Source organism: Emydura macquarii, unplaced genomic scaffold (assembly GCF_026122565.2).
Source record: "Emydura macquarii macquarii isolate MOO-44397 ecotype Brisbane River unplaced genomic scaffold, CSIRO-AGI_Emac_v2 contig_2768, whole genome shotgun sequence".
Classification (NCBI taxonomy): Eukaryota; Metazoa; Chordata; order Testudines; family Chelidae; genus Emydura; species Emydura macquarii.
In genome coordinates, this window is record NW_027132905.1 from 41,672,510 (window position 1) to 41,697,583 (window position 25,074).

Consider the following 25,074-nt stretch of genomic DNA (forward strand, 5'->3'; position numbering starts at 1 on the left):
CTGCACTCATATAGCACTGCAGCATTTGGGTGTCCCATATTGCAGGAGGACATTTAAATGGAATCTTCTCACTTCTCTGTAAACTACTATTTTGTGAAACAGTTTCTGTTGCTCAGATTATTAGGTCTTGTAAATTCCAAAACCTGAATTTTAGAGTAAATTAAACTTTCCTTTTTTAATTAGCGGGATGTGTATATAAAATACTTTTAATGATAAAATTGCTGTAGGGAATGCTGATACCTTTAATTCCTGCAGAGCATTTCTTAGTTCAGTTTTTAATGAGGTTGTGAGGTTTTTGAGGTTCATTTCTAGCCCCGGGATTGGGTCTGAGAATGTCAAAGCTGCTGACTTTTTTTTTTCATCTTATTCTAATATTTGAGTAATGCTGCTAGGATGGAAAAAGAAACCTTACACGCAAGCTAAATAGATTACCAAATATTTGATTCCACCTCTCTCCTTGAAACACATGGTGAAAAACACAGCAAGGAAAATGAACTCTGTCAAAGCAAAGGGGGAATAAAGATTAGAAAAAACACTTAGGAGTGGGAAAAAATCTACTCAAGGAGTCTGACTTCAACCTGAGATATTGATATTCAATGCGCATCTTACTGGCTGCTCGTTCAGTCAGTATGGTATCATTCCTGTATTATTAGCTCTAAACTGGCTGGTAAATTTTTCCTTTATTGTGTGGGGGTGGAGGGTTTGAAACCACAGTCTGTGAAAGCGCATAGCAGTTTGATGAGATAGGCAAAGACTGGTGGCTAATAGCACATCTACCATCTCATTTTCTTTACTTTACATTCCACGGGGTGGGGTGTGTGTGTGTGTGTGCATGCATGCATGTGTGTGTAGAGCATCTACTGAAGAGCTGCGGTGTAAGACATGCCTCTGTACCACTCTTGGGCTGGAAGTGCTCTTGAAGGAGGTTGAAACGGGACTGCTGGCAAGGAAGCTGGTTGTGTTCTCAACTCTGGCGCTCCTTTTATGTGACCGGTCGCTTTACTGCTTTGTGCTTCTATCTCCCAGTTGATATAATGCAGATAATGTCCACTTCTGTAAAGCACTTGGTGATCTGTGGGTGGTAGGGGTGACCACAGTGCATATTGATTAATAAAAGTCTTCAGAGGCTTGCAAATACTACTGACTGAGCTGGGGTCTGCTTGGTTCTTTCCCTCTCTCCCTGACTCCCCATGCATACCCCCATTTTCTGTTCCCTGCTGTTTGTTTCCTCTCCTTTGTTCTAGGATTTTACCTTTAGTAATACCAGGTCTCCCCCTGGCAGCCCCTGCTCTAATCCACATGGTTTAGCTCTCTCCTGCTTTGCAAAGCTACTCCTCAAGTATCCGTGCTGTCTGCAGGTTTGACCAGGCTTGAACTTGCACTAGAGAAATGCCCTAACCAAAAGACAAGAGATGAAATCCTAGTCCCGTTGGGCATGTCTACACTGCAATAAACCACCCGGGGCTGGCCCTTGTCAGCTGACTTGTGCTCGGGTTGCAGGACTAGAAAAATGGCAGGATTGATGTTTGGGCTTAGGCTGAAGCCCGGGCTCTGGGACCCTCCTCCATCGCGTGTGACATGCGCAGTGGATAGAGACACTACTGTAATTTGTCATACCTATAATCTCAGGTCAGGTTAGAATTGAGGGCCTGCTACTGCTCTGACCATAAGTGGTACAACCTGCATTGGTCAATGTGGAGTGCTGGGCAGCGGTTAATTAACACAGAGCCCTTGGGAAGTGCCAGTGGCTTCGGGCGGATGAGCGTCTGAGGAGGGTAGTGGAACCCCTGATGGAGGAAATGCCAGCAAAAGGCAGATGAGCAGATTCACTGAGTGTATTTGCCAATGGCATCCACACAGGAGAGATTGGACCTGTCAGCCATAGCTGATAGCCAGTGGAGCCCCGAAGACAGGAAGATGGAAGGTCTCTTCTGCACTGGCAATTCCTGCAGCATAGCTGGTTCCAAATGTATCGACCTCTGTCCTTGGTCTAAACCAGTGAAGCCAAGAGGGAGACGCTGGCACATGAGCCAAGCAGCACCTCCATATTAATTGCCCGGGTTATTGCAGCCATATTACATAGGGAGGACACTCCATCCTTGCCGGCGGCATGGGCACAACATGGAAGGTGGCAGATGGAAAAAATAAGAAACTAAGAATTTTCCGGCTTGGAAGCTGGAGTGTTAGGACCATGTGCCCAGGATTGACAGACAATGACGATCTACAATACACAAGAGGCATACGGAAGTCAGCTTTGATAGACCGTGAACTGTACAAACTCAATGTTGACATTGCAGCACTACAGGAAATGACTTGCAGATGCTGATTCTGTCCAAGAGGCCAATTATACCTTCTTTTGGCAGGGTAAATGCAGCGAAGAAAATTGTCTGCATGGTGTCAGTTTTGCTGTGAGAAATAAGTGAGTAAAGCTCCTAGAAACACCCATTGGGAAGTCAGAGTGCATTATCTCACTTAAATTTCAGACAATTATCAGCCTTGTGAACATCATTAGTGCTTATGCACCAACACTCAAATCTAGCCCAGGGGAGGATACATTTTACAACTTTTTGTATCAAGTCATCAAAAGAATACCATCAACTGAGCAACTTTTCCTCTTCGGTGACTTCAGTGCAAGAGTTGGTGCAGATAACAATTCATGGCCAGGTTGCCTAGGACATTTTGGCATTGGCAAGATGAATGAGAACAGCCAACAACTTTTTGAATTCTGGGCCCCAAACCAAATGTGTATTAGCAATTCAGATTTAGCAGGAAAAGATCGCCACAAAGTGCCATGGTGACATCCACAATCAGGCCATTGGCACCAGTTAGACCTTGTCATCGGCAGAAGGCAACACCTACCCTCAGAGCAGAACACTCTCACGTTTCACAATGCTGATTGTGTCACCGAGCACTCTTTGATCATTAGTGAAGTGAAGATTACCGAAATTTTTAAATGTGGGAAAGAAAGCCTCCTACCGTATCTCTCTCAGTTGTTACTTAAATGCTGGAAAGAGGGTGAGGTACCACAAGAGATGCATGACGCAAATATCATCACTCTGTATAAAAACAAAGACAAACAAGGTGACTGTAAGAACTATAGCGGTATCTCGTGACTAAGTATAGCAGGAAAAGCTTTTTGCAAAAATCATCTTAGTGCGCCTACAACGGCTGGTGAATCTTGTCTACCCTGAATCACAGTGTAGATTCAGGCCTGGAAGATCAACTATACACATGATATTTTCTCTGCGTCAACTTCAAGAAAAGTGCAGAGAGCAAAACTAACTATTGTATGTTGCCTTTGTGGACCTAATCAAAGCATTTGACATAGTCAGCAGAGCAGATCTATTTGCCATATTAGAAAAGATAGCATGTGCATCAACCTTGTTAAGTCATATACATTCATAACAACATGAGAGCAAATGTCCAGTTTGATGGCTCTACTTCGGACAGCTTTGTGATGAAAAGCAGAGTGAAGCAAGAATGTGTTCTTGCCCTTACAGTCTTTGCAACCTTCTTCTCAGTGCTCCTAAACTGTGCATTTAAGGATGTGAAAGATGGAGTATATCTCCACACAAGATCAGATAGGAAACTCTTCAATCTCTCACGACTTAAAGCAAAGACTAAACTAAAAAAGGTGCTATCAGAGAACTTCTATTCACTGATGATGCTGCCCTTCTAGCCCACAATGAAGATCTATTACAAGAACTCACGGACCACCTTTCAAGTGCTTGTCAAGCATTTGCTCTCACCATCATCATTAAGAAAATGGTTGTATTAGGACAGGAGGTTCTACAAGAGCCTTTAACCATCTTAAATGCAAACCAGCTAGAAGTAGTCCAAAAGTTCAGCTACTTAGGTTCTACAGTGACTACCAACCTCTCACTGGAAGGAGAACTAAATGTTCGCATTGGAAAGGTTGCCATAATCTTTAGTAGACTGACTAAAAGAGCAGGGAACAACTCAAAGCTTACCATCAAGACCAAAATGCCAGTGTACCAAGCTGGCGTCCTCAGCACACTCATGCCTGGTGGGGAAACATGGAGAATTTATGCTCATCAAGAGTAAAAGTTAAAACAGTTTCCTCTTAGGCTGCTTACACCATATACTTAACATCAAATGGCAAGGTGAAGTCACCAACGCAGAGGTTCTTCAAAGAGCAAATGTACCAAGTGTGACAGCACTGCTCAAGCAAAGACAACTGCATTGATTGGGCCATCTGAGCAGGTTGGAAGATGGACACATACCTAAGGACATGCTATATGGGGAGCTACCAGAGGGAGGAAGAACAACAGTATGTCCCAAGCTTTGCTATAAAGGCACAGGCAAGTGAGATATGAAGGAACTTGGAATTGATCCTGACCGATGGGAATTCTTGGCAAGTGGTCGTAACAAGTGGCACCATCATCTCCGTCAGGGCATCAATGTCCATGACAGGAGCTGGCTCCCACAGCTTGAAGAGAAAAGAGCTTGTAGGAAGCGAGCAGCTCCCGCCCAAGACACACACATTTGCAATAACTGCCAAAGATGATGCAAGTCTTGGATTGGACTATGTAGTCACAGAAAACATTGCAAACCATCTACGTCTTGGCTGCAATTTCCACCCTCTCTCACAGATGGAAGGATGCCAATCAGTCAGTCATAATCTCAAACAGAAATCTAACATGCCAAGTCAGCCTACAGTTAAGTGGCTGTATTGTGAGTGAAAATACCACTTCCTAAGAGCTATTTGCAGGCTAAAATACACACCAGCGCAGAAGGTTTCAGGTTCTAGGGTGTTTTAATACAGGCTCAGGCAGATTGCAAAATAAGGCTGGCATCTTTTGACAGTCTGTCTCTTCACTTGTGGGGGGTAGAGTCATTTTTTGTATTCAGTGCAATGAAAAGTATCGGAATTGCTGCGTAGTCTTTCATGCATTGATGAGGATACAAAGAGTTTGCAAGGAATACAAACCTGATGATTCAGGGCATTAGCCAACCACTGAATAGGCTAGGAAGGAACTTCCCCCATGGACAAACCAACCTAGAACTTTTCCAGGCTTTCTTGCACCATCCTTTGAAGTAACTGGTTGCCTGCATGATCGGAGACAGGATGCTGTACTGGATTGGCCCCTAGTCTGATGTGCTCTGCAGTTGCTGTGCGTACTTGAGGGTTGACAGTCCTCTGTACCCCGTGTCCCTTCCTTCCAGAGTAGGGACTCTGGCCTTGTTCCCTGCCTGCCAATAAACAGCAGGAGCTGCAAGTGAGGGAAAACCCTCTTATTCTGACCTAGCAAAGGGCATAAAAATAGTGGGGACCGCAGATCGCGCCCGCCGCTATATGGTATTTAGGTCCCTCTCTAAAGGAGGAAGTTACTTAGGTTGACAGGAGGGGAGGGCAGGTGGCTTGTATCTGACAGGATGCTACGGGGGTGCCTGGCTGGTGCCACCTGATCTTCCTCGTACTTTGCAAGCCCCGGCGTTTCCATCGGGGTGCACGAACGTGAGTGAGAAGCCGTGTTTAACCAAACCGTGGTGTTCACCCGTGTTCTCATTCTTCTCTTGCAGATACCGTCTTCAAACTCCAAGAGGAGAGCAAGCTTCTCCGGCAGGCCCACCAGGATGTCCACTCTCAGCTCCTTGACGCTCAGGTAAGAGATGCTGTGTCCTCGCTGGGCTCCCAGCAACAGCCTTATCCTGAAGTCAGGTGAATGGTGTTTATAACCTGGCTGGAGTGAATAAACCGACGTGGTAAGGCTTCCCAGCTGCAGAGGGACTGATGGCAGGAGGCCTTGTGCGTGTAAAGCCAGTTTGGTCTAGTGACACAGCGGAAATAGACCTTAAATCAGAGACTGGGCTTTGTTTCCAGCTGAGATGAGAGAAGGAACCTGGGCTAGCTGGACTCTCATGACATTAAACTTTCCCTTGGCTTTCCACTGTTATTGGTTTGTGCCTTGGACTCTTGACCAGCAATAGTGGTTTTCTAAACCACTGTGTTTGCGACGTGCTTTGAGAAGGTGCTGTGGAGGGCTGAGCGGTGATCTCATTGGAAGTGTGCAAACGCTAAGGAGGGAGGGGATTTGTTTAGGAGAGGTCGAAGGGGGTGTAAATAGGAAGAGCTGGATGAAGCTGAAGAAAGGGAAATGTGAGCTGAGCATCCCAAGAATGAAAACTGGTCCCTGGGGAATCCATTCTGAACTGAAGCGGAGGGAGTGTCGTCACTGGAGTGTGCTTTAGAATTGTCTTAGACAGAGCACTAGGGAATAATGTAGGCAAGAGCCCTGCGCCGGCTGGGCTGGGCCGGGCCGGGCTGAGTCTCTCAGGTAGGTCTCTATCTGTGGTTCTGTGGAGTCAGCTGTGCACGCTGCATTGCGCGCAGAATTCCCCAAGCCAGCAGCTGGCCCAAGCCCAGGGGAAGACCCAAATGGTGAGGACAGTTTTTGGATTTCATGCCAAGACCCGGAGGCCATCTGAAAACTGGGTGAGGACTCCCTGGCATCTTCCGGAGGTAGTTTCTTATTAAACAGCAGAAAGAAAGCCACCTTCTTTGCTCTCAGCACTTAAGAACTTGCTGCACATGGATGGAAATCAGCCACCAACGGGGCACTTCTTATATTCAGTGTTCATTTAAGCTTTGCTCGGTGGATGATTCCTGAAGGGCCCCAGAGCCATCTTCCATGCCATTTCCTAGGCTCTCCTTTCTGGTTCAGCTCGGATGGCTGCAGCACGTCCTCCGGCTCCGAGGCTTTTAACAGCATGCCCGTCCTTTCAAAGACAACTGCTGCTCCCTCACTGCCTTGGTGGCTCATTAAATGGCAAAGCCTCTTGCCAGCTGAATTTTTTCCCCCCCTCTCCTGAGGAGAGGAAGGAGAGTATCTAGCCCTGCTTCCAAGATCAGCCCTGCCCTCCCTCTTCCCACCCGCAGCTTGGCTCTGTGGCAATGAGACACGCAGCCTTCCAGCTGTAAGTCAGCAGTTACCTTCTGACGCTCTGTGTGCAGTGACGAAGCAGCTACGCTACGTGACCCAGACTGCAGCTGACTCTCGTTGGGGCCCTTCTTGGCAATCTTGGCCCAACGGTGAGGGTGGAGGCAGTTCGGTGGGAGGTGTTGGGGAAGGTTGCTGTTGTATTGTCCATGCTGCATCCACTGTGCTCGCTAACGGAAGCCGTCAGCCTCCATGGCCGCCCTGTCAGCACGCTGCACCAGCTGTGCGTTCACTGATTCTTTTTGTTCCTCTGCACTAGGACAAAAGTCTCAGTTGTGCAATTCACCGATTAGGCAAGGGAAGCCGCCTGTGGGGTTTTAATTCAAACCATCCAAAAGCATCTGGCAAGTCACCTAAAGATCTACTTACCTGTATCACTCAGCTCTCTGTATGATGGAGCCTGGAGTCCTTGATCACCCCTTTTGTTTGTTTGGTTTTTAATTTCTGAATATTTTGGAAAGGAAAGAGCTTTGCAGGGGCTCCATCAGGTTTGGTGTTTGGGAGTTTTTCCCTGACATCTTTTAATTCTGCTTATCTCAAACTGACTATAACCCCCCTCTCCCTCCTCAACACCAAATCATCACAGAGATCAAAGATTATGCTGGTCTGGGACTTGTTATGTCAAGTCCAGACTTTCACGCTGCTAGCATGGAAATCAAACCTGCGGAGCCAAGTTGACCCTTGGCTTTTGGGAAGGAAGAGATTCAGGAACGTTTGCCTGTCGAGGGATGAATAGAAAAATCTGGATCTAGGTTAGCAAGAAATCTGGATCTGAGCTTTGGGGCTGCAGCCCATCGCTATGCAAGACGAAGAGACCAGTAAGGTCCTGGTGTAGTTTGAAGGCTGATACCTTTTGGATCCCGTAGTGTTAGGGACAACTGGTCTGCACTCTTAGAAGGCGCTAGCAGGTTGTGAGAAGACTGACCTTGAGATCATGCCATTTCGATTAGCGGCTTGCTTCCTCCCACACACTTGAATTCCCACCTCTCTTTAGGCATTTAGGAAATGCAGTTTCCTCTGAGTCCCCGCTCTCAAATGGTCTGAAGTCTCCACTCTTAATACTGGCACTTGATGCCAGAAGCTCTTCAGGGATTTGTGTTTTCATTAGGGGTGTGTGTGGTGCATATCGCGATAGGGGGTCCCGATCCCTGACTGAAGTCCATAGTGACCTCATAATGCCATAATTATGAGGCCATAATTGCAACTGATACCATATCGTAATGCAAACAATAAATACAGCTGGCTGCTGAACTCTTCTGGGTAGATGGCTACAAACATGCTTTGGCTGGCGAAGCAGGACAAACGCTCTCAGGACCAATAAACCTATCCGAGCGCTGGGCCTGGCCCGGCCAGTCGAGTCGCAATGATCCCTGCTGCATGGCTGAGACAGAAGCAAGCATTACCTAACCTCTCTGTGGGCAGAATTCCTCCCGCACTAATCACTGACGTCATTCAACCCAGATCTCAGAAACATTTCCATTCTGAGCAGGGTTCAGTCATCTTCTGCCAACGGCTATAAAATTAATTGCAGCAAGAAAGAGCAGTGCCGTGCTGTCCTGCCTGGCGGAGAGGGGGACTCGCCTGGGAATATAAACAGACCCTCGGAAATGGTAGAAAATGGCTTTCTTGCTGCTGCTTGCGGTGATGGTTTTGCAGAGGGGGAGGCGACACAAACAAGGTGTCATTGTTTAGCAGTAAAAGCTGTCGAGCGGGGGTTTAATTTTTGAGGCCAGAGGGGCAGAGATGGAAGCCCCGTTGGCTGAAGAGCAAGGAGGATGTAACACATGCAGTTTCCCTGGAGAAGCACTTGCAGTTGCGCTCTAGCCTCAACACAGCCCCTAAATCCCAGCACGTTGCAGGAGACCCACTGCTCCAAGACTGGGGGGGCCCTGCTTACGGGGAGGCACTGCTTTTCCAGTGAGGCACTGTGCAAATCTGAACAACGCTTTGCAGATGACCAAGGGAGAGGAGAGACCAAGGGGGAGATCGCTGACTTTCTGAGGCCCTTGCAATGAGCCAGATGCTCCAGCAGCTTTGTAAATGCATTTTCTGAAGTCCTATCACTGGCTGGATTGGCGTATTCTGTGGCTAATTAACAGCCTGCTGTCAGACACTCTCCTGGGCTATGGGCTAAGCTCAGAAGCGGGGAGCTGACAGCCATCCTTCTCTTGAGCCAGGTGCCACATGTGCTTGGGGCTGGAGGGGAGGGGATTTTTTCCCTTATTTGCAAGATTGTTCTTGTCTCCTGGCCTGCTCTGGATGGCGGCAGGGAGTGCTGACGTCACGAAGAGTTCATCGCTTTCAGGTTACTTCCCTGAGTCCAGCGCCGGTCGTTGGCGCAAGTCCAGTTCCCTGGGGAACTGGAAGCAGTCGCTCCGTGACAGCAGCTTGCTGGCCCGTGTGACTTTTAACTGGCGGGTTGAGGGCGTGTCTCAGTAAGTTTCCCAGCGGACAGATGTCCATGTCACACACCCACCAACGTATTCAGAGACTGGTGGCAGCATTCCCTTCTCCTCCCCCTCATGGCATGTTGGTGGGACAGCTTGCACGAGCACGGGCCATCATGTGCCCCATGTGAGCGTAAATCAAGGACTTCACTCAATCCAGCACCCTCCACTGGGCCTACTTCTGTCCCTCATTATTTCACGAAGCTGTGCACCATTCCTCTGGGCAGCATCCCCTCATTCCTCCGGTGGGCAGTGGGCAGTGGCCGGAGTTCTCGGCGTGGTGGCGCCACCTGGCACCCTGGTTTTGCCCCTTTGATCCTCACTCCTGCGCCTGTTGTTGTTGTTGTCTTGAGAAATCAGTTGTGTCCTGGTTCTGGTGCCCCTCCCTCGGGTGTGGGGGCGAGCCTTCAGTTTCGGGTGGGCCTGTGACCTCCCTCCTGGGATTCAAAGAGGCCAGCACCCTTAACCAGCAGGTGATGAAAGCTTCTCCAGGCATGTGTCCCCACCCTACCCCACAGCCTGCCTGCTGCGGATTGAAATGCGACTCAGCCTTTGTACTCGTTCGTCGACTTGGCCTCTTTACCCAAACGATCAGAAATAGCCTCAAATGTGGTGACGTGGGCACCTGTCCTTTGCGAAGCAGATTGAGACCTAGCCAGCTAGTATAGGCCATTGAACAGCTCTTGGAGGGTGACAGCTTATCACAAGCAGCCTGGGTCAAAACCCAAGGAACTACAGGTGAGAGGCTGCATGTCCCGTTACCAGTCACCCTGTGGCTAAAATATTCTTGTCTGGCTCACTAAGTGCTGAGAGCATTTGCACCTTGGCAGAGAAGGCAGGATCAAGGGTGAATTATTCTTTAGCTAAGCACCTCTTAGATGCTCTTTCATGGATTCTGTGCTGGGCATGTTATCGCAAGGCGGTCAGAAAATCAAGCATACTTTGTGCATGTGTATACACACACACACGCTGACATTTGTAAAACCTATGTTAAAAGACTGTTAAGGGTGCAAAGTCAAGTACTCAGAAATGCCAGAACTAAGGCTGCCTGTGAAATCTTATTTCACCCCTTTGGGCTGTGTCCTGGGGAAACAAGTTTTTGTTCTCATGAAATTAAAGAATATCGTAATGTGTGTATGCGTAAGGGGGTTGAATTTAGGTTGCCGTTGACTTCATTGGGGCCAGGGTTTCACTCTTGCTAGCTAAACAATCAGGTACCCAACCAGATTCCCTGCATCAGCCAGCAATTCTTTCTATTACCGCAGGGCTTATTTGCACCAATCTTGCCTCCCTGCTGCAGGCGAACATTTACAAACAGGGAATTTACGTAGCATGCTTGTTGTCCAAGGACTGCAAAGTGCTTGGCATGCCTTAGTGAACTAACAGGAGCATTGAGCTGTGTTCTGATTGTACAGATGCGTGAAATGAGGCACAGAGGGATGAAGTGACTTGCCCAAGGCCTTGCAGAGTGAATCAGTGGCTGAGATGGAACAGAACCCAGGAGTCCATAGACGCAGTCGTCTGTGCTAGACTCCAGATAGCTTCCTGTAGGTCATACTGTATTTAAAACCTCCCCACTGTGTTCTGGGTTTGCTTGAATGAAATCTCTCTGGTTTGTTATAGTTTAGCCAATCTTCTCCTAACAGTGGGGCTGATACTCTTTGTCCCACAAGCCATTCCCAGCTCCTTTCCCATGCTGTATTGTCTGTTCTTAAAAAAAAAAAAAAAAAAAAGCCACCTTAAAAACACACTTGCACCACTCAGGTCAAAACAAAACATGATTGCAAAGGAGAGACTTGAAATCAATAACCTCTGCTCAAGGAATTTGTTTCCTCTCTGCTTGGAAAACTTACCATCCACCCCAGGTTGGCAATCAGATGACCAGAATTCCCCCCTCTTCCCCGCCTTCCCTATAAATAACACAGCACCGAGTGTCAAGCTCTTTTGCTTTCCAGGGTGGGGAGGGAGGAAATGAGCTGATAAGCTGCAGCCAAGAAAAAAGTGTTGTTATGTTTTGCCTTGGAGTCCAGGGGAATCAATTTTAATTCGTATGGTGAAGTACATTGAATTGTCAAGTAGAATTAAGCCAATTAGTGTGTCAACCCCTCTGAGATGAATACATCCAGTGAGAAAAAGCTCCATGGAAAAGCATGTTAACCTGAACGTGTGTGGGTATGAGGGGGCGGGGGCAGGGGAGAGAGATTGATCCTAACCTGCCAAGACCCAGAATGAAAGGGACCAGAAAACCAGCGGGATAAGGCCAGAAGGAATCAATTCTGCAGCGCAGGCTGTGACTAGCACTGTTTCTAACGCTGGTTTCATGGGTTGGCATTTCCAATATAAAAAATGGATGATAAAAGCTGGACAGCGTTTGGTTTGCTGGGGTAGGGAAAAACTGAGCCTCAGATGAGGGGACAGACGGGGGAATGACCGTGGCAGAGATTAGCTTTTCCTGGGAGCTTGCTGCAGTCATTGAGGGGGTGGTATTGGACAATAGGTGTGAATTCTCTCCCCCAGCTTCTTGCACACTAATGCCAGGTGCTACTGCAGCCCCCTGACGCTGAGTGGAGCGTCCAGCCCCAGCCTAAAGAGCAGCAGACGGGAAGCAGGACTCTGTAGTGATGGCTTCTCCCAGTGGGGAAACAGTAACCCTTTGTCACCTGAGATTTTATTTGCCCTTCTCGTTGCCCCAGACCCAGATGGAGGAGTTCAGGCAGCTCAAGGAAGCTCTGCAGAAGATGCCGAGTTTCAAGGAAGTGGGACCCGCAAAGGGGAAACCACAGCTCCAGGTACTGAAAGAACAACCCCTGGTGCCCGGCAGCAATGTTTTATAGTTTTCTAGGCAGTAGGTACAGTGCCCTGCCATTGGGCCTTGCTGGGTTTGAACCTGGGCGTGTGAAGTGTCCTGGGGAGAGGAATGCCGCAAGGTGGGGTGGGTGATCACCTGGGGTTCCTTCTCCCCCTTTCCCACCTTCCGTAATTAACACGGCCTGGCTAAATTCTTTCTTCTCTCCTTCTTCCAGGTGTTTGCAGCCAAGGGGGCCAAAATGCCCTTGAGCCCTTTGGATCAGGACAAGCCCCCTGGTGGGAGCCTCCTGAGACCACAGATCCAGGGAGAGGGGACTCTGCCCCAAGGCCAGACCTCGCATAATAATGATGGCCCCAGATCCCAGGCTGACGGGCTGTTCACCCATCCAGCCCCCCTCCAGGATGCCAACCCCCCTCCAGCAGCCCAGCCTGCCTGGCCACAAGGGCCCCGGGACGGCCCCGTGATCCGATTCACACGGACAGTGAACAGTGTGCAGAATGGGAACTCGGTAAGTAGAGCGCAGTCAGCTGTGTAATCCAAGCCGGGACTTAGGGGGAGCCTGTGACACTAGACAGCACAGGCTCAGCACAGGGAGTCAGAGAGAACCACAGGGTCAGTCTGCATCCAGCAGCCTCCGTGAAGGATCCTCTTTTTTAAATTTGGAAGTGAAACTAGTCTGTGTGGAAACTAGCCCCCCGTCCTGCTTTTTGTTTCCAGGTTTGATTTGCCTTTGGCGATTTCTTCCCTCTGAGCTAAAGGAAAGGGTGAATCCCTCTCTGACTCGGTCTTCAGGGAACGATCCTTTGGGAAGCGTTTGTTTCCTCTTCCCCGGACGTTCTCCTCCAGGGGGAGAGCGCTGACTGCTGGCCTGTGGCGTAGCCAAGCAGGAGTTAATGACACGGCTGGGCTGGCTCTGCTGCGCGTTTCCCCAGTTCTCTCTGGGCTCGGATTCACTCCCTTTGCAAACGGCAGGGCAGCAGTTCAGAGGAGGGCTGGAGCTGCAGTGCCATGGCAGCAAGGATTTCTGCTCCATGGAGGGCGCTTGCTCTGCGAATAGTTCACCTTGCGTGTCTTCATCTAACCTCATCTCTTCTATCCCTCTTTACCTTCTAGCTACAGCCCAGAGATGGACCTACGGTCTCATCCAAAGACCAGTAGGAGCCTGTCCATTTGCTCCAATGGGTTTTGGATCAGGCCCGTAAAGTCCCAGGGTATCAGCAACGGGCTGATTCCTCTGCTGTGGAGTCAGACTCCACTGTCAGCCAATGGACAGAGAATAAGTGGGTGATCAGCTAAGTCCTCTACTTCTCCTTTTCATTCATCTGTCTCCAGAGGTAGCTGCTCATCCATATTTATCCTAGTTATTTATAGTCTTTTCTGTTGCACTCTTCACCGTAGCACCTGCACTTCGTGGCCAGAAGGAATTTATCTGCCCCCATTTTACAGCTGTTGCAGAGAGATTAAGGACCCTCTTTCCAGAGGTCCTAAGCACCCCAAATGACTCCCCCCCCCAGTTAGTGACTTGTCTGGTGCCACACAGCAAGTCTGCAGCAGATCTAGGAACCCACATCTCAGGGTACCACAGTGATGGGCAGGTAGAGTAGAAATACTGCCGTAGCCAGGTTTAGGGACACTAGAAGTGAAGCTGGGAATTGGTGTATGTGGGAAAACTGGAGGTGGCAGGAGTAAATTCTAACACGCAGGTGGGGAAAAACCACAGATGTTTGCCGTGCTGGTTCCTGATCAGCCAGCACATATTTCTCTGTACATCACTGCAGAGCTAATTCATGCAGCCCCTGGCTGGGGAGCCCCAAGCTATATTTATCTTCCAAACCACATGTGGCTGTGGATTTTCACGCTGGCCTGGTCCAGAAACAGTCTTGGCCTCAGGCTGTGAATAAGGACATCCTGTATGTACTCAGGAGGATGGTCCCGTGACTAAAGTGCTGGCCTGGGACTCAGAAGAATGGGTTCAGCTCCCTACTCTGCCATAGATTCCCTGTGTGACCTTGGACAAGTCGCTTGATGCCTCCGTTCCTCATCTGTAAAATGGGGTTAATAATAGCACTGGCCTGTCTCACAGAGATGTTGTGAAGGTGATTAAGTGTTAATTACAAGGAAAACCACAGTATAACAACACTAATTGCACAGTAGTTACACAGTAATTAATGTACCCTTATTTTAAGGTGTGACCATAGGATTGCCCTTTTGTCCCATGGACACAGGCCTGTTGAGGACAGGGCAAGCACATTTCACATAGCCCACCCAACAGAAATGTATTTTTCTGAACTCTGGCGTTCCGTTGCTCACAATAGGGTAGCATGGCTGGTAGGGAATGCATCTCTCCGGCAGAGCAATTCCTGTCCTAATGTTCCCTGATGAAAAATGTGAGCCAAAACCAGGAACCTTCCAAATGTGATGAGGGGCAGTGAGGGTCCGTGAGGCCGGGTAGATTCTACAGATCCTCTGGATCTTTGTCCTCTCTGCAGGATCACAAGGTGGCAGTGAGCATTCAGGGGAAAACCAGTGAGGAAAACCAAGCTCCCAGAGACCAAGCGCCCAATCTGAAACACCCATCTACGCTGGAGAAGGAGCGGGCTCCGGGCAACCATCCCTCGGCAGGGAACAAGCAGGCGCAGGTGCAAAGGTTTGTACTGCAGGGCTCTCCCCTACTCTCAGGGTTCAGGGGGGAAGAACACTAAAGGAGGTCATCAAGACTGGCCCGTTGAACACTTCCCCTTGCTGGGGGTGGTCCGTATCATCTTCCGTACGAAGAGGCGCAAATGGAGACTCCAGGTCCCAGCATGCTCTGCTCCTTCGTGCTTTGAACACTACCCATGCGAGGTTCCATCTGGCGTCAAGCAGCAGGCCACTCGTGTCAAGATGCAGCACTGCATGCTGGGATGCATGGCCTGGTGAGTTCCATTTCCACGTGAGAGGGCTGACCTCTTCATGGGCTGCATTTAGCCAGTTGGGTGGGCTCTGGCTACCAGTCCTAGAGGTGTCGTGCAGCGGGGAGACACTGGGGAGCTCCTGTTGAGGAGGGCGCGGTGTGGATTGAGTCTTAGCTGGAAGAAATGGTAGTGCAGAATTCTGAGCTGACTTCTGCCAAAAAGTACCCGACCTCTCTGCGGTGGGGAATTTAAAAATAAAAATCCTGTGTTGTTTAGCAAGCGGAAGAAGTGCAGCATAGTGGAGGCTATACCTCTTCAGCAGCAGGGCGGTTAAGGGATCCCATCAGCTCCTCTAATTAAGAAGCGTTAAGCTGTGTATTAAAGCTGAGGCTTGCTCATGTTTTCCACTAATTAATCAGTAACCTGGCATGTTCTGTCGGAAGGATCAGAACAAGATCTGAAGGGTTGTCATCTTCAAGGTTATAGGATAATCTAGAAGTGGCAGGCAACCGGCCTCGTTTAAGATGCTGTCATCTTCCAGTTTTGCACCCGGGTTTGAGGTGAAGGTCCAAGCACTGGATGCTCTGTCCTTTTCTCATTTGCGGATTTCCTTCCCTCTCTTGAGTAAAACTCTGGTGAATTCTCCAGAGTAGATGCACTTTGATTGTTTTGCAATTGGCTTATCTTGACTTTATCTTAATTTGGTCGATGTAAACCTATTTAATTGTGTCCACACAGTAGCTTGCACTGGTTTAACTCAAGAGATTTAAAACAAGTGCAACTTCTGTTTCTAGATGAGGTCTTAGTATGAAATTTCCCAGCCTCTTGGGAGCTTTAGTTTTTATTAGACAAATGCAAAGGGCTTCTTTATACATAACAACCTGCATCACTCAGCCCTCGTTCTGTGGTGTAGGGGAGACGAGATGAATGCTCTCCGGATAATTTGCAAATAAAGGAGGATTCGGAGGTAGGGTGTGACTGTTACACTTGTATCATGAAATGGATACTACTTGTTTGTACTGCAGACACACTTAGGAGCCCCAGTCATAGACCAGGACCCACTGTGCTAGGCACTGTACAAACACAGAACAAAAATACTGTCCCGGCCCCAAAGAGCTGACAATCGAAGGGAAGGTCTCTGCTGACCAGTCAGCAGAATGAGCAGTCTGCATGTGAAAACACTTTCTGATACTACCATTCTTCAAAGTTTGGCTATAATCTGAAAAGTGAATCTAAAACTGGCATCTTTCTCAGCCCATCTGCTCTCTACACATCTCCAAGTTACATCTACTGACTTTATTGAAACAAACAAGGTTTTGCTCCTGTTAGATCTGTGTAGATTTAGAAAAGCTGTAGGAGAGACAGCTTCTGAATTGTTCATTGAGTTCTGATGGGGATAGGAACAGTTCATTTCCTCCCCCCTTCCTATCTTGTTCACTTAGTTTGCCAGCTCCTCAGAGCAGGCGCTGTCTTTTATTATGTATCTGTACAGCAACAAGCACAATGGGGCCCTGATCTCAGTCTGGTCGTCTATGTGCCACTGAAACAGAAATCGTAATAATAACCAACAGGTTTAAGAAGCAAACTGGGTTTAATAAAACATAAAATAGATGGATGAGGGTCTCTTGTTATGCTGATGTGGAGCCATTAAAGTCATTGAACTTGGGGGTGTAACTGAGGGCAGCCTCTGGCCTCAAGATGACCCAATATTCCATCCTGGGTCACATATAACACAGAGGGGAGTTTGTCACCAATAAATGAATCAGGACGTCCAAGTGTTGAGCTATTTGGCACATGATTCCTATGGAGGCCACAGCATGGCACTGAAAGGACATTCTCCCTGAATGGATCTAAGATCAAGACATCGTCAGAGCAGCTAGGGACAGTCATGTAACCTGGATAATTGTGGGGGAGGGGGACGGTCAAACTGACATTCTCTTGGAGATGCCAAAAATAACACTAAGCCTAACAGAGGCAAAGATGACATTTGTCCAGCGTGAGGAACTGGTGCAGGGGTGGATGAGATCAGCAGATTCCAGAGAGGCTCTTGATGGTTGATTTACATTTTGATTGTTTTTGTGGTGAGCTGATCCAAGATGAAATCCCGGCTGTGATTTCCTTTCTAAAAGCTTGTGCAGTGGCTGGCTTGAAGTGTAGCAGCAGCTGAGCCTGGCTGGAACAGGCAGAAGTGAGGCGCGTACAGAGCTGGGGTTGGTGAGCTGAAACCATTTCAATACGAGCCTCCGGGGAGGACAGACAAGTTCTACGATATGCCAGGAACCAAATCCTAGAGTGGCTTCACTGGGCTAAGCGCCAAGAACTCTGGGATATGCCCCCAGAAATCCTTGCACTGGACATGAGTAGCTGGAGTAGTGTGGACACAGATATACAGAGTATAGGGCATAGCAATGTGGACTCTTGGAGGCAGGTTCAGCTAGTGCATTCGCATGTGCATGAGTCAGGACCCATGACAAGCCTGCAATGTAAACAGTTACACTAAGGGAGTTGGATGCACAGCAGTCTCATTAATTTTAATGGCAACTGGGTGTCCAAATCTCTTAGGTAGATTTGGAAATCTCAGCTGGCGTATGCATCTGAATTAGGGATCTCTGGCTATATAAAGCAGGAATCTGAACTTGAACTGAAGCCATTTTTCGAGGTTTAAAAGTTCTGGCAGCACCCATCATTTTTCACTCCTGAAAGTCTCTGTGCCTTTGGGACGGGCGATGGAAGTGGTGAAATGTTGCAAGCATTTGTAGCTGTTCTGGAGAGCCTTCCCTGCTATTTCAGAGGGCCAAAATTGTTCAGAGAAGCAGACTGGACTTTTAGGGGCCTTACGCGGATTCAGAACTTTCAAGGTTCGCTCCAAAAAAAAGTGAAAGCATTCCTCAGAAACGGGGGCCTTGTTCAGGCCTAGGTGCAGGCAGGTGCCACTTGAGGGAATCTCCAGGTCTGGATTTGGCTGCTGGTGTGTTAGATATCTTCCAAAGTGCGAGTCTGGGTGCTTGGGTGATTGAATCTTGCCCTCCGGCAACAAGTTGGGTGGAGAACAGTCCCTTTGTTGGAGAAGACTGGGCCGTCTTTGTACCCTACATAAAAGACGCTCCCCTCTGACATTGCCTGAGAATGTCTGCGTAGGTGTCCTACCTTATGCACCCCTGTACGGCCCCCCAACCCATCTCTCTGCATCGGTAATGCACACTTATGGACAGAGAGTGGAGCCTCTGACTGGCCATGTAGAGATGGGTTTTTGAGCTCCGTGATGGTACCGACGCCATGCATAGATGGAAGCATTGAGAAGAAGGGTGTGGCACTCAGCATTTGTCCCGTCGCCAACTATTGTTAATGCCTTGTTGTGCCAAGAGGGAAGCAGACAGATAGTGGATCCAGGTAAAGGTAGCAAAAGGAACATGCTTGAAGCAGGCATTCGCAGAAAAGGATGGAACTCCCAACCTAGCTCATGGATGGCCAGAAGGAGCTGCCTGTAGTTCCACAGAGCTCAGAAGCAGGGTCACAGAAAGATCACAGATGTCAGGCTCTAAAAGAGACAGACCCCGTCTCCCCCAAAGAGGAGACTTTCATCACAGCGTCTGTCACAATCACTACAAACAACTTATGAGAGAGAGATTTTATTAAAAGAGACCAGAAAAAAGGTATCTGCACTGCTACACTGCAACGAGTTCCTTATATCATTGTTTTTCTTAAAAAGGCTTTCTATACTCGTAGACCAAAACCCTGCAGTTCTCAATAATGACTCTTCAGGGTTTGGACCAATTATTCTAGAAGACTGTAGTACAAGCAGCATTATTGTTTTAAATAAAGGTTGGGACATGAAGAGGGCTATTGGTTTGGTATTCTTCCAAAAAGGCAAATTTATGCCTTCCAATATGCGGGAAGCATGCAAATATATCAATTTGGAGTTAGTGAAAATATTGCCACTGCTATATAGATCATTTGTCACAGTGCATGAATAAGAGATTAAAGCAGTTCTAATGCATTACATTTATAAAGCTTGCACTTATGTAGCTTGCAGGGATAATGCAATCTGCTACTTTGCCTGAGATGTAAAATGAGGCAGGAATTTTGCATGTATTGGAGGTGGGTTTCTTGTTTTGTTTTCCCGTTTGCATTTAGATTATGAAATGCCATCTTGAAATCTCTTGAGCTTACTGCTGTGTGGCTTGCTCTGTTTTGTTTCTTTATTTGCTGCAGCTGGCAGGACATTGTTAACAAAGTGAACGCACGAATGGACGAGGAACAAGTGCACAGTTACCCACAACGCTTTCACTTTGACACCAGACCTGGGCAGCAGATGCAGAATGGCAATCTATTGCTGGCCAATCAGCACAGAGGGGCAAAGCATCAGATAGCCAATCAGGAAGGAGACAAAGAAGGGACGGATGATGAGGAACTCGAGATGGGTATGGTTTCCATAATGCAATGAAGTACAGTAATGACCCATTGCTTACCAACCGGGTGTTTTTTAAATAAAGGACGTCTTTCAAAAACTTGAAGAGAAATTTTAATTTGAAATTGTTGTCAAGAGAAATCCAGTATTTTAAAAAATCCAAATGTCTTGGTTATTTTTGCCGTACTTTCTAGTCACTTTCGTTTCTTCTGTCTCATGCCCTAGTTCAATCCTGTTTGGATTCTCAGCGCTGCAGGAGAATGCTTGCAGCCTCCCGTGTCTCCAGCATTAATTCAGGCAATATGCAGGTGCTCCTGGGAGGACTCCCATTCAAATACAGATGTGGCCTGGCCCTGCTTAGGTTAGCACCGATAGGCACGTAGCATAGGTCCAACCAAGGCATGTTTCATTGCCAATGAGGTACAACTGCTACGAGTTCTAATAACTCTTCTCCTTCCTGCCTTGCAATGTGCAGAAATGGAGACTGGCTCTGGGAAACCCCGCACATCCTCCCTGCTGCTGCTTCTGATAGGAAGCATCTTAACATCTGCAGTCCCCTTGTGAATGACTAAGGAGTTTGTTTTCCTAGAGATTGAAAAAGAAAGGACCCACCTCCTGTAGTAATACGGAGGAGAGTCTGTTGCCCTTATTCTCCTCTGTCATCCAAGGAATCCCATGCATCACTTTATCAGGGATAGGGTGGCACTTTCATCCAACCTTGCCTTGTCCACTATCTTCCTCCTTCAGGCCACGTGCATCATACATACTAAAGCGATGTGCTGGGAATTCACACAGGCTCAGGCGGTTTGTTTCCTTTCTGTATAAGAGGGATCCCCCTCTCATAAGAGAATCCCCTGTCACTGTTTCTTGCAAGACTTGAGGTCAATCTCCCATGAGATTTCTTATCTATCTGTCTTTTTTATTTTTTTAAATTTTTTTTTGGAAGGGGGGGCTCCAATTTTAATCGTGGTGATGAATTTCCCACGGGGATGAAGACCAAGCCATTTCAAAGGCCAGCTAATTGCATTAATCAGTCAGACAACTGCAGCAACTGCAGCTATCTTGGAAAGCTGCAAATCGGCATCTGGAGGAGACCAGCCCTCGAGCCATTTGGCCCATGTTAGAATTGTCCCCTCTGCTTATCAAACTGCATTCAGACTCCCCAGACTGGCTCAGCCATCTAATAATGTATTTTCAAGGGAAGCCATTAAAAAGGGGAGGCGAGAGAAGCATTTGACTCGGGTGTGAAAGTTCATCATCAGGCCAGGAAACAGATTCATGAATAATTCACCAGCTGAGGTTTGCGAGGGAAGAGCCTTTATCTCTGCTTCACTTCTTAGGCACAATTTATAAATATTGTTAAGCTGAGGGTGGGACAATCACACCAGCCCATTGCTATACACTGGATAGTTTCAATCATCCAAAGAGGGGAATTGAGGGAACAGTGAAATGCACCTTTGTTTAGGGAGAGCTGAAACTATAGAAGACAACTGCCCAAGGACTAGACTGCTTTCAGTGGGTGGGCCATGCTGTCCAAGGAGTTTCCTGTGAGCTGATAACAAATGCAGGGATGAGGGATTTAAATATGAGGGTAGCAGTGCATCTGTGTGCAGGAGAGAAACAGCAGAAACACCTCAGTGAAGGCAAGAAGGAATCCACAGGGACAGCCAAAGGAACACTTGTAGTGTGACCTTAAAACAAAACTAAACCAAAGTGAGAGCTTTTGGGCAGAGTGCTGTCTGGAAAAGGACTTGGAACTGTAAACAGAGAAACTGTCTTCCTGCTTTTTGATTCCTAATGTGTTCAGGGAAACAGGACTTTATGCACATTCTTTGTAAATAAACAGGATTGCATCGAAGAAATATCCAACTCCATCATCAATTTCTGCCCCAACTGAAACAATCCGCAAGACCTCAAATATTGGTTAACTGTTCAGGTCTAAAGGGCTAACAGTGTTAATTACAGTAAGAATGCAGATTTGACCAATGCAACCACATGGGGTTACTAGAGTGAGCCGAGCTAACAAAGCCTCTGTTGCTTTTGGTCAGTGACGTATATCTAAGTGTCACTGCATTGTGATTCTGAATGCAATATTCCTTGAGACCTTAGACAGCTTGGCTGGTCGATAGGGCAGGACGTTTGGTAGTCAGGATGCCTGGGTTCTATCCTCAGCGTGTGGGGACCTGTGTTCAAATCCTGGCTAAGATCACAAGCAAAAATGTGTCTGGTGGTCTCAGCATAATGTCTTGGTGGTGGATGTTGGCACAGATGCCGTTCTGTGCTCAGGGGAAGGCTGGGATTGGAATAGCGGTGCTGAGGGGTGGAGATGCAGGTGGGTATGACTTTAACAGAGCCTTAGATAATAATAATGCCATAACAGAAATAGGGAGGAAAGGCCTAGATCATTGGGTCAGTGCCCTTCCAGTCCAGAAGAACCCCCCCAAATATAGGACAGTCAGATAGTATGCTGATCAGGTCCAGTCAATTGGGACAAAGAGGGGAGCGGGATATATGAGAGAAAGGAGGAGCCATGTTTTTGTTTCAAAGCCCAGATGCCTTGTCCTTTTCCATAGAGGCCACCAGCTGGTATTTCATCTTTAAATGACCTGCTTTCAACAAGTCCCCCACAGAAGAATCAAACTAATTGCCTTACATCAAAGCAAATTTCTCTTTGAAGGAAATAGGCTCACAGGGAGGCAGGGGGAATGTGGGGACCAGCAGGACTTGACCTCCATGTCTTAATTGGGATTAATGCCTTAGGGAGCAACTTTACCGCCCAGGCCATGAAACTATCTAATTGGGGGCCCTCTTGCCTCTTGGGTTCTTCTTTTCTTATTTAATGTTTCAAGAGGGAAAACTTGGCTAATGATGATGACACCACAGAAACGCGGCCCCAAGCACCTGCATTTCCCCCGCCCCTGGCCTTCGCTAAGGCCGCTCTTGTCAAGGATTGTTAGGAGAAGGATAAAAATGATGCTCTCTCAAAATTGCCGACTAGTTCTCAGCTCTCTTTCCCCGCAACCTCCCCCTCCGCTCCAGGAGTCCCGAGAAGCGTGTTGGGCAGGAATACTTCTTTTCTGTCGCTTGTTTTTGCGATTAGAACCACACCCAGGCCTGAAAGGCCCCGGGTCTAATGCAGCCAGACTTGGACTACGAGCCCGGAGGGAGAGCTATCTCCGCGCCACGGGATTAGAGACTACAGAGAATGAAGCTGCTTAATCGGAGGAGCATTTCTGAATGGAGGGGCCATCCTGGAAATGCAGCTCCGTATTCTCTTAGCACCCTGGCGTTCCGTCCCGCGCGCCCTGCTTTCCACCCCCCGTCACCATTATTCTCCTTGGGACGGTCTCCACAGCCCATAAACTCTGCTTCTAACTGGCCGAGAGGTCATTGCTGACCCCGACGGGCTGCCCCTCTTTTTCTTTGTGCACCCAAACCCTCAGGGGACCCGGACACTGCCTCCTCGGTTCTCCCAGCCCCTGCCAGTCGGGGTGGTGAAGCGTTCCCTCAGAGCACTACCGATTGCTGCTGGATCTGTCTCTGGCGGGACACTTGCCTTGTAGATCACACCCCAGGCCAAAGAGGGGCAGCCTGACGCTGCAGGCTGCTTTGCATCACCCATCTCAGCCTGCAAAGAGGGCCCTGCTGGGCTTGCCACTGCATCGGTCAGCGTGACCATTGGAGCCAGCACAACCGGACCCTGCAGCTCGGCCCCAGATCCCGACTGGGTGGGGTTCGAGCCTCCCTCTGGTCAAAACAAAGGCATGGGCAGGGTCCAGCTCCCTCCAAAATGTACAATGGGAGAAATCGACCTAAGGAACAACCTTGCTCCCCCCGCACTGCTGCACTAGGGGGCTCCCCTCTCCTCTCCTGCTACCATCCCATGCGGGGCGCCAGCCTTTCATTTTCAACCGCCACCCGCCGACGAAGGGGGACCTGGCACCGACCTGTAACCCGCCGTGGCACCGTCGGGCCGGGAGCGGTGCTGTGACTGGCTGCACAACTGGGTTGTTTCCATGGATACCACCCAGCCTCTGCAGCAGCCCGGGGGAGGGAGAGAGAATGTTTCCTGAAAATACAGATTAGTGACTGAGCATCCGGTACCTGAGTAAGCCAGTCGCCTGCGGTCTGACTCCAGCTATCTTGCCACCGAACAGGAAGCAGATGGATGTAATTGGCACATCAGGGATAATTAAGCCTCCAAAAAAGGCAGCCTTACAAATCCCTTGCCCTCCCCAGAAGCTGATATGTTGTTTTGTTTTTCTTGCAAACTTGACACGGGGGGGAAAGATGAGTGAAGGCCCGCTGTCCTGCTCAGCACCCGAGACTTAAAGCTTGCCGCTTGGGCCCTGAAACGGTGCATCCATCTCCCCCCGCCGCGATTCCAGGCTGGGCTGTGCAGTGTCCCCGGGAGGGTGCGTTTGGGTTTGATATTAAATGTCTGTTCCGCTTTTCCCCATATTGTCAGTTGTCAATAGAGTCAGAGGTTTTTGTGTCTCCAGCCCACACCTGCACCCTAGACGTTGCCAGGGGAGGTTTCGGCAGCTGTGTAGAAGGCTCTGTGTAGTGGGGGTTTCTGGATCCCACAGAGATGTGGGAGGTGGCTTTGGATTTTGGCACTGAGGAGGCAGCGAAAGTGCATCTGCTGCTAGGCTGGGGCAAAGGTGGCTTCAGATCACGGAGGCGGGGAACTGAATTGCTCATTTCTCCGTAGCCCTTGACAGCAACCAGCTACTCGACAGCTGACCTTGCATCCAGCAGTGGCAAATAAGCATGTTAGCTTGATGCTTACTGAAGTGAGCAATGAAACAGTCAGTGTTGACCCTTTAAAGTACCATCATTAGGCACCAGGATTAACCTGTTACCATGAACAAGAAGCAGTTCACACCCATCCACGCTATTGTGTCAGGCTGGCTGCAGATTCAGAGAGACACGACTGGCTCAGCTTCCACTCTGTATCTGTTTTATGGCATGTTAATCACACCGCTCTCCAGTTCCAGTGATGCTTCCTCACACCCCAAATCAGTTTCTTTCCCAGATAGGCATGAGTGATCAGTTCGCTCGCTTTCTCTAGGCGAGAGAGAACTTTCCATGGCGCCAAACAGTCACATTATCAGTGCCCTGTGGGTTTTGCTACTCCCTTGATTGAAGCTTTTGGCCAGATGGATTTACTCATTTCATTTTTCTTACAGATGCTGGGATGATTGAAAGAGAAGAGAACATGCATGCTCGAAAAGAGACGGTTCTCCAGGAGCCGATGGTAAGAGACGTCTCCACGGTGTCATTGCTTGGGTCTGATGGGAAGCCAATGTCTTCTGTTTAAAGCAGAAACTTTTCATGGATTGTATGTAGCATGTAATTCCCAGGGTCTTTCTCACCCCTCCTCCCAAGAAGGTTTTGTCTGAATGAAGAATAGTAGGGGTTTTTCATAGCATCCATTCAAGTGCTAACAAGGAAGTACTTAGACAGGTCACATCTATGCCTCAATTTTTCCCATCTTAAAAACACATCATTACCTCTCTCTGATGGGTGTTAGGAGGAACACAGCTGGTCA

General features: G+C 48.4%; 1 protein-coding gene across 3 annotated transcripts in view; it reads left to right on the plus strand.

Annotated features, from left to right (window-relative positions):
• LOC137165778 (Golgi integral membrane protein 4-like) overlaps nt 1-25,074 on the plus strand; it is a 75,850-nt gene that overhangs the window by 37,156 nt on the left and 13,620 nt on the right. For all 3 annotated transcript variants that reach the window (XM_067567226.1, XM_067567225.1, XM_067567227.1), the window contains exons 6-11: nt 5,545-5,627; nt 12,103-12,198; nt 12,433-12,726; nt 14,708-14,865; nt 19,325-19,533; nt 24,713-24,780. In XM_067567226.1, the coding sequence (XP_067423327.1) occupies nt 5,545-5,627; nt 12,103-12,198; nt 12,433-12,726; nt 14,708-14,865; nt 19,325-19,533; nt 24,713-24,780 (908 nt within the window). The remainder of the gene's footprint in view (nt 1-5,544; nt 5,628-12,102; nt 12,199-12,432; nt 12,727-14,707; nt 14,866-19,324; nt 19,534-24,712; nt 24,781-25,074) is intronic.